The sequence below is a fragment of the Trachypithecus francoisi genome, unplaced genomic scaffold, assembly GCF_009764315.1.
Source record: "Trachypithecus francoisi isolate TF-2019V2 unplaced genomic scaffold, Tfra_2.0 Lachesis_group10, whole genome shotgun sequence".
In the NCBI taxonomy this organism is placed as follows: Eukaryota; Metazoa; Chordata; class Mammalia; order Primates; family Cercopithecidae; genus Trachypithecus; species Trachypithecus francoisi.
Genome location: NW_022681455.1, coordinates 66,791,279 through 66,806,429, shown reverse-complemented (window position 1 = coordinate 66,806,429; position 15,151 = coordinate 66,791,279). Strand labels below are relative to the sequence as shown.

General features: G+C 34.5%; 1 protein-coding gene across 2 annotated transcripts in view; it reads left to right on the top strand.

Annotated features, from left to right (window-relative positions):
- The window catches only part of LMBRD1 (LMBR1 domain containing 1), a 129,778-nt gene that overhangs the window by 52,733 nt on the left and 61,894 nt on the right, over nt 1-15,151 (top strand). For both annotated transcript variants that reach the window (XM_033217561.1, XM_033217562.1), the window contains exons 6-7: nt 2,916-3,004; nt 6,783-6,856. In XM_033217561.1, coding sequence (XP_033073452.1) covers nt 2,916-3,004; nt 6,783-6,856 — 163 coding nt within the window. The remainder of the gene's footprint in view (nt 1-2,915; nt 3,005-6,782; nt 6,857-15,151) is intronic.

Sequence of the window (15,151 nt, the reverse complement as noted above, 5' to 3'; positions counted from 1 at the left end):
GGAGGCTAAGGCAGGAGAACAGCTTGAACCTGGGAGGCGGAGGTTGCAGTGAGCTGAGATTGAGCCACTGCACTCCATCCTGGCAACAGAGTGACACTCCGTCTCAAAAAAAAAAAAAGAGTTACAGCACTGTGGAGGATGTATTGCAAGAGGATTTTGGGTGTTGGGTTGGAGAAGTGGTATGTAAATAGTAGGTAGGAAGATCAGTTAAGTAGCCATTATATAAGTTCAGGTGAGCTTTGGAATTACAGTGGTTACCAAGAGAACAGAGAGGAAGAAACATAAGCTATTTGGAAGATAAATATGAATTGACTTGGTGATGGAGTGTAAGAAGTGAACATCTTATTTTCAGTTCTGCTGAATTCATCATTTCCATTTCATATCTACTGAAATTCATTAGCTTTTTCTTTGTCTCTTTCTGAAGAGATAATGTGTGTTAAGCTAATTCAGTGAATCAGATTGGGTAGAAAATATATTTACTAAGCAGTTTTTTAGTTTTATTATTTTCAAGGGCATGAGGGAAAAGTATTGTCTTACTAGACTCTAGTTTATATTTTAACCCATTTATGCCAGAGGTTGCAAATTTTTTTAGTGAAAAATCAGACTTTGGTGATGACCTTGAGCAGTGAAATATAAATAACTCCCACAAGCTTAATATTCCAGTAATGGAACACTAGGCATAAATGGCTTAATCTAATACTTTGTGTTTTTGGAAGCTGAGGTGCTCTGTATACATTTATTTTTTTCTAGAAGGGCTGAAATTTTAAAAGTATGTGAACCTTTCTACCACACAAATCCCATTGTATACTAACTCTTGGTTACTTTAATGTCATCACCATTTCATTTAGTATGCTAAATACCTGATAATCTTAACTGCTGTCTCTTTCCTCAGAACTGATATATCTGTATTATAACTTTATTTGACTTCAGTTACCTTTTCATCTGTTGGTAGGCATTTCTTTTTCTTTATAGATCTTTGTCTGTGGGGCTGCTCTTTGGCCAATGAACAGTGGTTTATTCTTTCTGATGGTTAAAAGGTTGACATGCTTTTATACCAGTCAGGTGCTGCTCTGCCCTCTGGGTCTTCTTACCCTACATCAGTTCCATTGAAAAAGGAAAGCCTGGTTCATCAACGTCCTGCAGAATTAAGGCCAGGGTCTGTATTGATTAATTAGTGCCTTTGCCATATTTTAAGTTTGACTTATGGATGTTTTCTTAGTTTATGTGAAAATATTTTAGGTCTGTTTTTTAGATGATAAAATCCTGGTGGTAAAGTGATTTAGGAACCTGCTTTGAATTTGTGCTTTCGTTTCTACCTAAAATACTAAGTGCTCAAATGTTAACTCTCTGATAGATGCTTTCGAAGTATTTTCCTGAAGTCATTCTGATAGTAGTGTGGGTCACTTAGTCTTTTTAGTCTTTTTAATTTTTTTTGGTTATATAAGGTTCCCTCTGGTGTTACTCTCTTTTGAATGTTTGAACTACTAGATAATTCTGTTCAGGAGTTGAACGTGTGTCATCAAGAGCAAGGATTAATTAATTTTCTTCTCTTTCTGTACAATATCTTTGATTACGTAAAACTGACATACTGAGTTTTAGAATATTGCATATTGAGCCCTATGAGTATGAATGCTATTTTTAGATATCCTAATACATATTTCTTTTTAAATAGTATGATAGGTGGTATTTTGTACAACATAGAAATTTTTGTTTTCCCACTCTCACAGATTGGTTATTCCCAACTAACAAGTTCAGAACATACTTTCTGGGATATCCAGAACAAACTCTGTTCAAATAAAGGAATATCATATAGGTAGTTTTTTCTTGCTTAGTTTATATTTGTGTCATGGATGTATAATATACAAAAATGTTATAATTTTATTTCTTGATTCCACACCTCTGCTCTCATTTATTTGATTTCATACCTCGGTCAACAAATAATAAACTTTCTGCATTTATTCCTCTATGCCTGTGAGTAAGCGCCTTTTTTTTCTAAAAGTGGGGAGAAATAAGTCTCGAGGATTAATAAGAATATAGTAAACTGAAGTCAATGCAGATTGTTAGAAATTTAACCTCCTGACATGCTGTGCCCAGTCATTTTTAAAACAAGAGTTATCAGTAGCAGCAGGAAATAGGGATTCTTTTTTTCTTTTTTTTTTACTTCCTACTCCTGTTTGTTCCTACCCATATACAACCTAAGGGATACCCAGCTCTTTACCTTAATCTCTTGATTATCTTCTTGTTATTGATATGGGCTAGGTAATAAAGTGAACATTTATTTATTCTACCTTTTCCCAGTCTGAGATCATACAGCAGGTCCTAGGATGTTAGCTATCTCTATTATTTCTACAGCTCCTCTTCACCTGTGGGTTGAAAAACAAATAGTTTTGAAACTACTTTCATTGTGTCTGTTGGATAGAATCTTGAAAGATATATTAATAGAAAAATACTAATAAAAAAGTAATAATCACTTCTGATTCCACAGTGAGACATTTACTGTTTATTCTAATATATTTCTTTTGTTTCTTAAATAATTACATACATGTACATTCTGCTTTACTGATTTAATACAGATGTCCTTAACCTTTTTTGTGGATTGTTTTGATCATCTAAAACCTATGGTTCATTCTCAAAATATTATATATTTATTTTTTGTTTTTTCCCAGCTTTATTAAAGTATAATAAAGTATTTTAAGTGCAGAAAACATACGGGATTACAAGGGAAATTTTACTGAATGCAACTATTAAAACAAATTTGTAATGAAGTAAATGCATAGGTATTTAACTCTTCACTCCCCTCTGTGCATAGTACAGATTTTATTTATTGTTTTGAAGAAAAATAACTTGAGTTTCAAACTATCTAATTTAACATTTTATCTTTAAAGCTATTAAAACAATTATTTTGTCTTTTGTAGTGCCTTTGTTCCATTGAATGTTCCCAATAACAAAAATTCTACAGAGTGGGAAAAAGTGAAGTTCCTATTTGAAGAACTTGGAAGTAGTCGTAAGTATCATTTTTTTTTTAAAACATAGTAATTCATATTTCCTGATACTTTGACTTTTGAGAAGCAGTCTATTTGTATTTTGTTAAGAATTTAACCCCAGCTGGGTGTGGTGGCTCATGCCTGTAATCCCAGTACTTTGGGAGGCTGAGGGGTTGGGGGTGGATCACAAGGTTAGGAGTTTGAGACCAGCTTGGCCAACGTGGCCAAACCCCGTCTCTACTAAAAATACAAAAATTAGCTGGGTGCAGTGGCAGGTGCCTGTAATCCCAGCTGCTCGGGAGGCTGAGGCAGGAGAATCTCTTGAACCCAGGAGGTGGAGGTTGCAGTGAGCTGAGATTGCGCCATTGCATTCCAGCCTGGGGGACTGAGCAAGGCAGTGCGAGACTTTGTCTCAAAAAAAAAAAAAAAAAAAAAATTTAACCCCACCGCTTTTCTAACTCGTTGTTTTGAACCTAATGCTAGACAAATTAGAAGTATTGCGTTCTTAAGGTTTGCTTTTAGCCTTCTAGCTATTACGTAGCTATTTTCTTGACCTCTTCATAAAATTACCATGTTGAAAGAAAATTTAATCTTTTCTTCAAAGTATTTTAGCAGTGAGGCTCTTATAATTTCTAATTCACTTAGGATAATATAAAATAATATGTTAAAGAAATATACTGGGTATATTGGGTTTTATTTTTACTTTTTAATTAGTAAGAGAGAACCTTTATGTTTTTGTTTGAGATTAAATCGTCTTTTATATAAAATATAAATTACAGAGGTTTTGTATGAATTAAATACTGTTTTATAAATTTACCTCATCAAAATATTTTGGCATGGCTTTTCTAGAAGTTTTCCTTAACTTACTCTGTGTGACCTAGGTTTTTACAGAAAAAAAAAAGGCTCATGGGTTAGATTAAGAAAGTTGCTTAATCATTGAAAAAATAACTTTGGCGTTAGAAAGTGATGTTAAAATACTGTGTATCATATTAAAAATTCCTTGTGCATTTGAACATAGTAACCTTATTTTCAAAGATACCTAGTGTACTTATTCTATAAATATTATGCAGAAAAATTTCTTTTTTGACTATTCTAATAGGTACTATACATTCTTTGATCAGCACTTCTTTCTTTTTACCCAGGTACAATACTAAACAATGATTAAATTAAGTCTTGCAGTCTGCTGTATGAGTTCTTAATTTTCTTGATTTCCACTTAAGATCTCATGTTGTAAATTGTGATTCATTAATATCTTACTGATACTAGCAAGAATAAGGGTAGCAGGTCTGGCATCTACTAATACTGAATCGTCAGATTTATGTACCTTGATTCTATCGCTGATAAATTAATGGCTTCTTTTCTTGGAGTTAACTCCTTTAGATATCTTGAGTAACTACTCTTCTACCCTAAACGTTATTTCATAAGTTATACTTTGAGTATTAATATAACTTGAATTGGTGATTAGATAGGTAGCATTATTCTGTTTTTTTGTAATTCCATTCTCTTTAGTCTTTATTTTTTTTTTGTCTCCAATGTTAAACACCATATTCTAGTATACATGTTACTTATCACTCTAGATCAGCTATGTAAGTCCAAAACAGTTACTTAGCTATTCTTAATTTTCAGTCCTTTCGTCTCTCATCCCGCCTCCTTGCATTGCATTTTTCAGGCATCAAGGGTATAAACCTTTTTATTGATTGATTGATTGGATTGATTGATTGAGATGGAGTCTTGCTCTGTCACCCAGGCTAGAGTGCGGTGGCGTGATCTTGGCTCACTACAACCTCTGCTGTTTCAAGTGATTCTTCTGCCTCAGCCTCCTGAGTAGCCGCCACCATGCTCAGCTAATTTTTGTATTTTTAGTATAGATGGAGTTTCACCATATTGGCCAGGCTTGTCTCGAACTCCTGGCCTTGTAATCCACCCACCTTGGCCTCCCAAAGTTCTGGGATTACAGACATGAGTCACTGCACCTGGCCTATATAACCTTTTTTAAGAAAATGCTTTATATGTAGTAAAATGCATAGATCTCATGATACATGTATATAGTCATTGTAACCGATTGCAGTCAAGGTACAGAACACATCCATCACTCCAGCAATTTTTTTGCAGTATGTCATTCAGTTAATATCATCCCCCAGGAGAGGCACCATTGTTACATTTTCTGCGACTATATATTAGTTATATTAGTTTTGCTTTTTTTGAATATTGTAAGTGGAATTCTGATTCCATTTATTAATGATTCTTTTTTGTGTATGCCTGGCATTTTTCATGAAATAATGTTTTAAAATTCATTTGTATTAGTAGTTCCTTTTTATTACAGCAGAGTAATGCATTTTGTGACTATACTACAACTTGTTTACAATAGGATTTATTATATCATAAAGATGTATATGCCCAGATCAAAGACCCCCTAACATATAAAGAGAATGCATCTTCAAGTATCTTCAGCACGTTTTTATTCATCTTTTACCCAGATGGGAATAATTAGTAATGATCAATTTTGAGTTATTTGGTTCAGATGATTTTGACTATTAGTAATATTAACATTTTGATTGGCCAAATATGTCAGCATGTCTATTTTATCATTTCTAAGGCACATAATTTTTCAGATTTTTACATCTCTGTTTGGGAGATATGTTTTACAAGTGATAGTACCTTAAAATTATTATCAGCCAGATGTCAGACCCCTCCTAGTTATATGAACACGTTCTGTTGATACTTCTGGTATGATCAATAAAGTAACAGCATCGAAATGTCTTTGATTTGATAAAAAGTCGTTTTAAAAAATTAAGGCTTAAAAATTTGCCTTGCATGATTGTGAATTTGTTAATAATATGCTCTCTTTATGTGTTATACAAAACTGAGACATGAGTTTTAAGATGATAGATCATTATAATTTTATTAGTACTCATAAAAGATTAGTGTTAATACATTAAATTAATCGAAACTTTATATTTGGTTCCACAGGACTTGCATTTAAACTCGATCAATACAGGCCTAATAGGACCTGTATTAAAACTGGAAAAAGTATTGCTCCTACCTAAGAATATTCAAATTTGCATAGTATTTTATTACATAATTTGATATATTTATGTGGAAATGTCATTCCTGCCCCTCACTCTTTGACCTTCCTTTAGATAATTTCCTAAATCCAACTAATTAGCATAGTATTTTGTGTGTGTGTGTGTGTGTGTGTGTGTGTGTGTATTTTTGAATCTATTTTCCAGTTGTGTTTGCTTTTATTTTTCTGCCAAGTGGGCAAGCTTGTCCTTTCAAGTTAAAAAGTGAAATAAACTCTTTAATTAAGATTTTAGTTTTTGACTGTCTATTAAGAACTGATTTGAAAATTAAGAACAAAGAAACTAGAAGTCTCAAGACTGAGTGAGGGGAGAAGGGAGAAAGAGTCAAGGTCAGTAGCTTTCCTATGAAATGTTATTTCTCAGGGTCTGCCATTAAGAAAGGCCATGTGATCTTTTTAATCACCTTTTGAGCATCTGGTATTTTACTGATCTCTTTTTGGGCCCAATAATTAGCCAATAATTTTCCTCTTAATTTTAAGAGGTGAAGGAAAGAAAATCTCAGCTAGTCTGAAAGATTTTTCACAAATCAGTTTTTAAAGAGTCCTTTAGAAACTCTTTTCTCCACTTGGAGTTAGCACTTCAAGAATACGGTAATACATGGTGGTTTTTATTTCTTCCAAATGTGTAAGCAGCTCAACTTTCTATGTTAATTTGCCAAATATAAGTATTTGAGTAGTGTATATGTACATTTTTAACAGTTTTTCTTTCTTCACAGATGGTTTAGCTGCGTTGTCATTTTCTATCAGTTCTCTGACCTTGATCGGAATGTTGGCAGCTATAACTTACACAGTAAGTGAAATGGGAATAATTGAGTTAAAATTGCCTTATAAAACAATTTTTTTACCTTAGTAATTTATTAAACTTTATTGTTTTCCTTTATAATATTTTGATTCTTTTTCAACTTCAGTTTTCTTTACTTAAGGGTAAAATTTTAACTACTTAGTTGTCATCATTTTAGCTGTATTTGTGCAATGTAATAATCAAGTTTTATAGCTTATGAACTTTGAAGGTGATTATATACTGTTATAATAATCTATGCTTATAAATCTATATAATAGATTTATATATCTGATATGCTTATAAATCTATATGCCTATTAATTAGCATATTAATACATTTCTAATATAAGCATATATAATATAAGCATATTAATAGATTTATAAGTATGCTTATAAATCTATATGCTTATAGATGCATATAGATTTATAAGCATATTAATGGATTTATAAGCATATTAGAACTCTGAACCATAGACCATATCTATTAGTGATTTTGCAGATTTATTCTACTTGGGAATATAGGGCTTTTAAAATCAGATATCTTATATAACTTGACACTTCTCTTGTATATGAAATCTATTCTTATGCTCTCAGACTTTTTTTCCCTTCAGTCTTCCTGGAAGTGGTAAGGTGTGAATTATAAACGACTGACCAAGTTGTATACAGACTTCTCTTTGAGTCTTTTGCTCACATTATAGATAAAAAGCTAGTAATAAATGCTTCTTTATTACCTATCTTGAGAGTTGTATAAGCAGCATTAATATTATCTGGAACCTTTCAGATTAATGAAGTTTATGTGGAAGCACTCTTAATTCTTGCAAAGATGAAAATTCTGGTTACAAAGGAAACTTTTTTGGGTATTGTCTTAAGATGTCTTCCTTTAGACACAAAGGAAGTGGCTATTACTGTAAGAGCAGAATCTAGTTTTGTCGCATAATCATTCACTTGCCGTAATGTATAATAAAAGAACCCCAAAAGACATACATTTCGGTGTCTTACAGGTGCTTATTTGGGTACTCAGTTTTATTATTCATTGACATTTTTGTGTTTTTATGTGATACCACGTAAGGAATTTGCCATCTAGTATCAGTGGGTGATTATTCTTCTGTCTCACAGAATGTACAGTATAGTAGTTGTCTTTTAAGAAGTAGTCATAAGTTAATAACAAATTAGGAATTAGACCTGGATTCTAATTGCTATTATTCTGTGACTGATCTGTTATGCTAATCTTGGGTTTGTCCTTTAACCTTTCTGGATCAGTGTCTTCCCTATTAAATGGAAATAGAAAATGTTCCACAGGGATTTTTGAAGGTCAGATGATACTATTTGTAAAAGTGCTTTGAAACGTATAGAGAAATGAGGATATAGCAATCAATGAAACATTAGTCAGGAGAAAAAAAATAGAGAGAAATTCAATATGTAATGTCAATGTCAAGAACTATGAAGGGCCTACGATATTTACCCTACTTGTAACCTGCCAGTTTTATGAATGGCAACTGAAGATTTAAGACTTCTACTCACAGCAATAGCAGTAGCCATAGGATCAACTTTTTTTTGTATTGGTTTCCCGAGTCCCAGTTCCCCTGGGGCAGTTGGGAGAGAACTAGATGAGAGCTGCACATAATTGAATGGGTTGTAGAAGAGGAGCCCTGAGCTTAGGGAAGCTGAATCTTTTATAATGGATGGTAAGCATGCCTGTCCCTTGCTGCAGGGAAAGATATTTTGTGTATCTACCAAGACTATTTGCTATACAAAGATCTTTGAAAAGATAGTACAGAAAAAAAAAAAAAGTGGTGGGTTGGGCGGGGATGTCAGTAAGCTCCTGGCTTGCAAAATATGCAGAAATGAAAGATGCACAGAGACATGTCTCCCAGTGGTCAGTTGGTAGATACTATGAGGAAAAATAAGGCAGCATAAGGAGATGGACAGTAGTAGAGGCTGAGACTACTGTAAAGATCAGGAATAGTTTCTAACATCTGAACAGATACCTGAATGAAGTGAAAGTAAGTCATGACAGAAGAGTAAGGGTGAGGATTCTGAGGTGGGCATGTACATGTTATATTCAGATACTAGCAAGGAGGCAAAGCTATTGTGGCTGGAATTCAGTTGACAAGGGGGAGTAGTAAAAGTTTCATTGAGGCCGGGCGCGGTGGCTCAAGCCTGTAATCCCAGCACTTTGGGAGGCCGAGACGGGCGGATCATGAGGTCAGGAGATCGAGACCCTCCTGGCTAACACGGTGAAACCCCGTCTCTACTAAAAATACAAAAACTAGCCGGGCGAGGTGGCGGGCGCCTGTAGTCCCAGCTACTCGGGAGGCTGAGGCAGGAGAATGGCGTAAACCCGGGAGGCGGAGCTTGCAGTGAGCTGAGATCCAGCCACTGCACTCCAGCCTGGGCGACAGAGCGAGACTCCGCCTCAAAAAAAAAAAAAAAAAAAAAAGTTTCATTGAGTGGTAACAAGAGGCCATGTCATGTGAACTTTATAGTCCACAGTTAGGGTTTTGAATTTTATACTGATTGAGATTGGAAGCCACTGTAAGTTTTTAAATGGAAAAGTCATGGGCTCTGACAAACATTTTAACAGTACTACTCTGGTGGTTCTGAATTAAATAAGCTATGAGGGTAGCAAGTGGGAGTGGAGAAAGTCAGTTGTTATTAAAACTATTTCAAAGAGAGCTTCTTTGTAGGAATGATATTATTGGAAAGAAATATTTTAAACTATTTTATATTTAACTGGAAACTTTGAAAATTATTTAAATCAATTGAACCAACATAATATTCATACTGAATTAGTTAAGCTATCCTTAAAAGAGCTTCACTTTTCTAGAATACAGCAGGTCCTCAATAACATTTTTTTTTTCATGTTGTTTTCTTATAATGTTGATGTGAAAAAAGATCAGTTTCTGGCTAGGGCCACCGTGTGGAGTTTGCACGTTGTTTCCATGTCTGCATGGGTTTTCTCTGGGTACTCTGGTTTCCTCCCACATTTCCAAGATGTGCACATTAGGTGAATTGGTATGTCTGAAATTGTGCCAGTAAGAATTAGTGTAGGTATGTGTAAGTGCACCCTGCAGTTGGAATGGCATCCTGTCCAGTGTTGGTTCCTGCCTCGCAACCTGAACTGGTGGGATAGGCTCCAGCCACCCGTGACCCTGAACTAAGAATAAGTGGGTTGGAAAATGAATGAATAAATGAATGCAAATTATTGTATAAGAAAAATTCATAAAGTATACCACATACAAGTGCATAACAATAATTGTAATACAAAAACGTTCAGCTAGCCCAACATTGTTGTTTGTTTTTGTTTTTGAACTGTGTGGTGGTCGGAGGTACTCTTTATAATTTTCACTTTGCAAACATTTATTCCTTAATTTAACCCACTATGACCACAACCATCGTCACTCACTGATTCACCAAGTTGAGTATTTTTTTTTTTTTTTTGAGATGGTGTCTCACTCTGTTGCCCAGGCTGGAGTGCAGTGGCCGGATCTCAGCTCACTGCAAGCTCCGCCTCCCGGGTTTATGCCATTCTCCTGCCTCAGCCTCCTGAGTAGCTGGGACTACAGGTGCCCGCCACCTCGCCCGGCTAGTTTTTTGTATTTTTTAGTAGAGACGGGGTTTCACTGGGTTAGCCAGGATGGTCTCAATCTCCTGACCTCGTGATCCGCCTGTCTCGGCCGAGTATTTTGTTTTTATTGATCTTTCCTAAATGTATGTATAGCTTATATTTATTTCAGTATTTAATATTAGAAGTGCTTTGAATCTTTATTTAGAAGTTTGATGATGTTCTTGTGACCAGAAATATGCCATAGGAAGTTAGCTCTTGTTTACATCAATTAGTCTGTAGTAAAATTGGTTTTGTTGCCAGTCACAGTGACTCATGCCTGTAATTCCAGCACTTTGGGAGGCTGAGTTGGGCGGGTCACCTGAGGTCAGGAGTTTGAGACCAGCCTGGCTAATATGGTGAAACCCCATCTCTACTAAAAAGACAAAAATTAGCCATGCTTTAGTGGTGGGCTCCTGTAATCCCAGCTACTCGGGAGACTGAGGCAGGAGAATAGCTTGAACTCAGAAGGCAGAGGTTACAGTGAGCCGAGATTGCGCCATTTCACTCCAGCCTGGGTGACAAGAGCGAGACTCCATCTCACAAAAAAAAAAAAATTGGTTTGTTATACATCATTTCACTTAAAGTCACAGTTTCCAAGAATCCATTGATGACATTATGTGATACTTTACTGTATAGAGGGCTGGGCTGAAGGATATTGATAAAACAACCAGAGGACCTTATAATGATGGGATTGAGGGTGGGAGCCAGGAACACGTAAAAAAGTTTGCTAAATAGGTAGAGAGGGGCCACTTAAGGCCTAAGGCCAAGGGAGTGATTCCAGTGTAACAGCCTGCTAAGATCCAACTTCCTAGCAGTTATTTGTTTTCTTTAAGCAGCGTAAACAGTAAAATTAAAATAATTGGTGTGGAGGGGCTGAAATGTGGATCTCAAGTCCATGGGTCTCCTGACCTACTTTCCCATCTAAATTTCTTCATCTTTATAGTGGTATAATATTTAAGTAATAAAGTAGTGAGGATTTAATTAAATAATCCACCAAGTCTTGGAATCTACTGGCCACTTAATAGTCACTATTAGCTTAAACAGTTGAATATTCACAGTTTCATATGGTTCAAACTGTAGTTCCCACCTCTCTCACTGAAAATAAACCAAATGCAAAAAGCAGTTGTATTATGATCAGCGAGAATGTTCCTTATTCAAAGGTAAGTGAAAAGGCATTCATAATTGAATGGTGGTTAGTTGGGGTTGGGGGAGTGTGGATAGAGAGATAATATCTTTTGAATAGCACTACAAGTACTCAAAGCCCAGGTTTTGCTACCAAGCTGTGATTTGACCAGTTTTAATACCTGTGATATATAGAGGGAGGGGAAGAGGAAGGTAGATGATGCCCTGTTCAAGAGCTGCATCATGGTGTGTATAGCTGAGCTCCAGTCATGGGTGTGAGTTTGTTTAAAATCTATTACCTGATCCCAAGCTTCACCATCTGTAAAAATGAGCCAATAATACTTACTGGAATTTTAGTAAAAGTTCAGTGAAAACCAACAATTTATAGATATGTGGTTTTATTGTAGATAGGTGGTTAAATAGTATAATTATCATATTTGCTTGTAGTTGGGATACAAAGTTTTCTCCTAACTTACCTTGGAAAAGCTTGAGAACTGGGCTTTTCTTGTGGCAGCTTAAAAGAGGGTATAGAAAATATTCATGAGGAGTAGAACACGTTTAATCTTAATTATTAAGTACCCAGAGTGGGAAATTAATACTTGAGTACTTTGACCCTACATATATGAAATGTAAAAATCGTGTTTCTTACAGAATTTGTAACTGAATTTTTTTTTGTATTGAGGTTAGGGAAGTTTTTTTATTTTATGTGTCAGTCAAATGTGAATTTCTTAGTTATGTATTATTGTTTATTTTTGAAACTAGTTGATTATTTAAATTTTACTGATTCTGACTACTGTACCCTGTGTTAATGAATGCCAGATAATTGGGCAGTGAGCTTTAGGAGAAGAAGGTCAAACAGCATATTAGTTTGCCTGTTATTTTAAGCTTACATTGAAAGGGAATTGATACTTATTAAATTTAAAAAAGTAAAACTTGTAGGCATGGATATATATGTAGATATTCTAATTTTTTGGTGCCACCAAGTGGGGAAATGTTGAATAATGATGTCTTCAGCAAAATGTATCGTATAGACCAGTGAAGTGCCTATAGAAGCAGTGACTGCTAAATTGTTCACTATATACCTTTGTCTGTAAAACTTTAAATATGTCCACCAGGATATTTATGATTATAAATGCATATTTACATATTATTATGCTAACTCATGTACATTTAATGTAAAATATAAACTGATAGGTTAAAGAAAATTAAAGTGATAAAGATTCAAATATAGAAATAAAACATTTAATACTTTCTTCTTATACCCATCAAATGTTGGTTTGCCTCCATGTCTTAGTTCAGGTCAGTACAACAGATGTACTATAGACTGGGTGACTCAAACAACAGACTTTTATTTCTCATGGTTCTAGAGACTGGGAAGTACAACATCAAGGTGTCTGGTGTCTGGTGAGGGCCCTCTTCCTTGATTTGCAGTTGGTTGTCTTCTCATTCTACACTCATATGATAAAGAGCAGGGAGAGAAAGGAAGCAAGCTCTATTGTGACCCTTCTTATAAGGGCATTAATCTTATTTATAAGGGATCTACCCTCATGACTCAATTACCTCTCGAAAACTCCACCTACAAATACCACACTGGGGATTAGATTTCAACATACAAATTTTAGGAGAAAACAAACACCAGTTCATGTTACAACACCTTATGAACCTTAGCAGTGGTTCTCAATAATATTTTGAGAAAGAAATTCCCTTTAAAAGTCAAATTTCTCAGCCTATGTGATAGCACATTTCACTGAATGTATGCTACCGATTGTAAGGTGCACCATTACTTTATGTGTCACTATAAGGAAAAATCTGACAATTTTTTCTGAATCATTTATAATCTTTGTTTTATATTTTGTGAGTGAGATTTCTTGGATTTATCTGCATTCATAACAAGGAAAATATGAAATGAAAGGCATTCCTAAAACTTTATATTTGGAGTGTGAGAATTCTAAATCACTTTTTGAATTGGTTATTGATGTTCATGTTTTACTATATGACACAGATGCTTTTTGACTTAAGTGGGGTTACATTCTGTTAAATCCATCATAAGTTGAAAATATTGTAAGTGTGAAAATGCATTTAATACACCTAAACTAATGAACATCATAGCTTAGTTTAGCCTATCTGAACACAGTATCTTAGTTTAGCCTATCTTAAACATGCTCAGAACACTTACATTAGCCTATAGTTGCACAGAATTATCTAACACCAAGTCTGTTTACAATAAAATATCAAATGTTTTCTTACGTAAATTATTGACTACTGTACTGAAAGTAAAAAAGAATGGTCTTATACCATCACAAAGGATGAAAATCCTAAGTTGAACCATTGTGACATGGGAACCAACTGTATTGTCTTTTATTTTTATTGATACATAATAGGTATACACATTTTCCAAGTACATGTGATAGTCTGAGACTTCCATATAATGTATGATGATCAAATCAGGGTAATTGGAATATCCATCACCTTAAACATTTATCTTTTCTTTATGCTAGGAATATCTGAATTATTTTCTTCTGGCTATTTGGAAATATACAATACATTATTGTTGACTGTAGTCACCCTATTGATCTATCGAACGCTAGGTCTTATTTTGTCTCTTTAACTGTACCCATTAATCAAGCCTCTCTTCATCTGCCCTCCTTACTCCCTACCCTTACCGGCCTCTCCTCTCTTAGTAGTTAGTTTTAGTCACTATGTTAGGTGAAATAAGCTGGGCTCAGAAAAACAAGTTTCACATGTTTTCACTCATACACAGAAGCTAAAAAAGTGTATTGTCTTTTATGCTATCAAGAGAATTGATGTGCAGCTTTTCTTGTGTGCTATCAAGAGAATTGATGTGCAGCTTTTCTTGTGTGTTCTAGTCTTATCTCTGGGATTTTCTTTGAAACCACCAACACACCTATCCTGTAAATTTAAGATGTTTTATTGTTTCTTTTTTTGCCATATAGAAGAAGGGAATCATTTTGTATATACCTAAGCAGAAAAATGCAAAATAACTTCTGTTTTGGATATTTCCCTTTCTTAAGCTTATGAAGCACTTGACTGTTGCTTTGTAAGAAAATACAGAATTATGCCCATTGTTCTAATGAATATTTTTTCTTTACTATTGATGTGTCTTCATTCTTTCTCCTTACTTACACATTAACTTTTTGTTTTAATGTCAAATCATATTATCTTTTAAGACATAAGTGCCAATTAAACTCAATAATTGTACCCAGAATGCTTGTAGTTCAACTGAAGTGACTGTAATGTAACTTGCTGTGACCAAATTTGTGAATGTGCATGTAACAACAACTATGTCATGGCTTCTGCCTGGCCTTCAATAATATGATGCCTTCAATTTTTAGATGCATCCAAATTTCACTGATACTAAATGTAAGAAAATATATACATCTTAGACTCAGTGAATACTTAAAAAGAAAGTCTTGAGTACCTGTATTGTTTCATTAATCATAATAGCATGTACATCTTTGAATAATAGATTTCACAAATATGTGGAAGACATTTATTAAGTCTACAGGTAGTATTCAGCATTGACCATTTACTGTAATCTAAGGCCTGCAGAGTTGG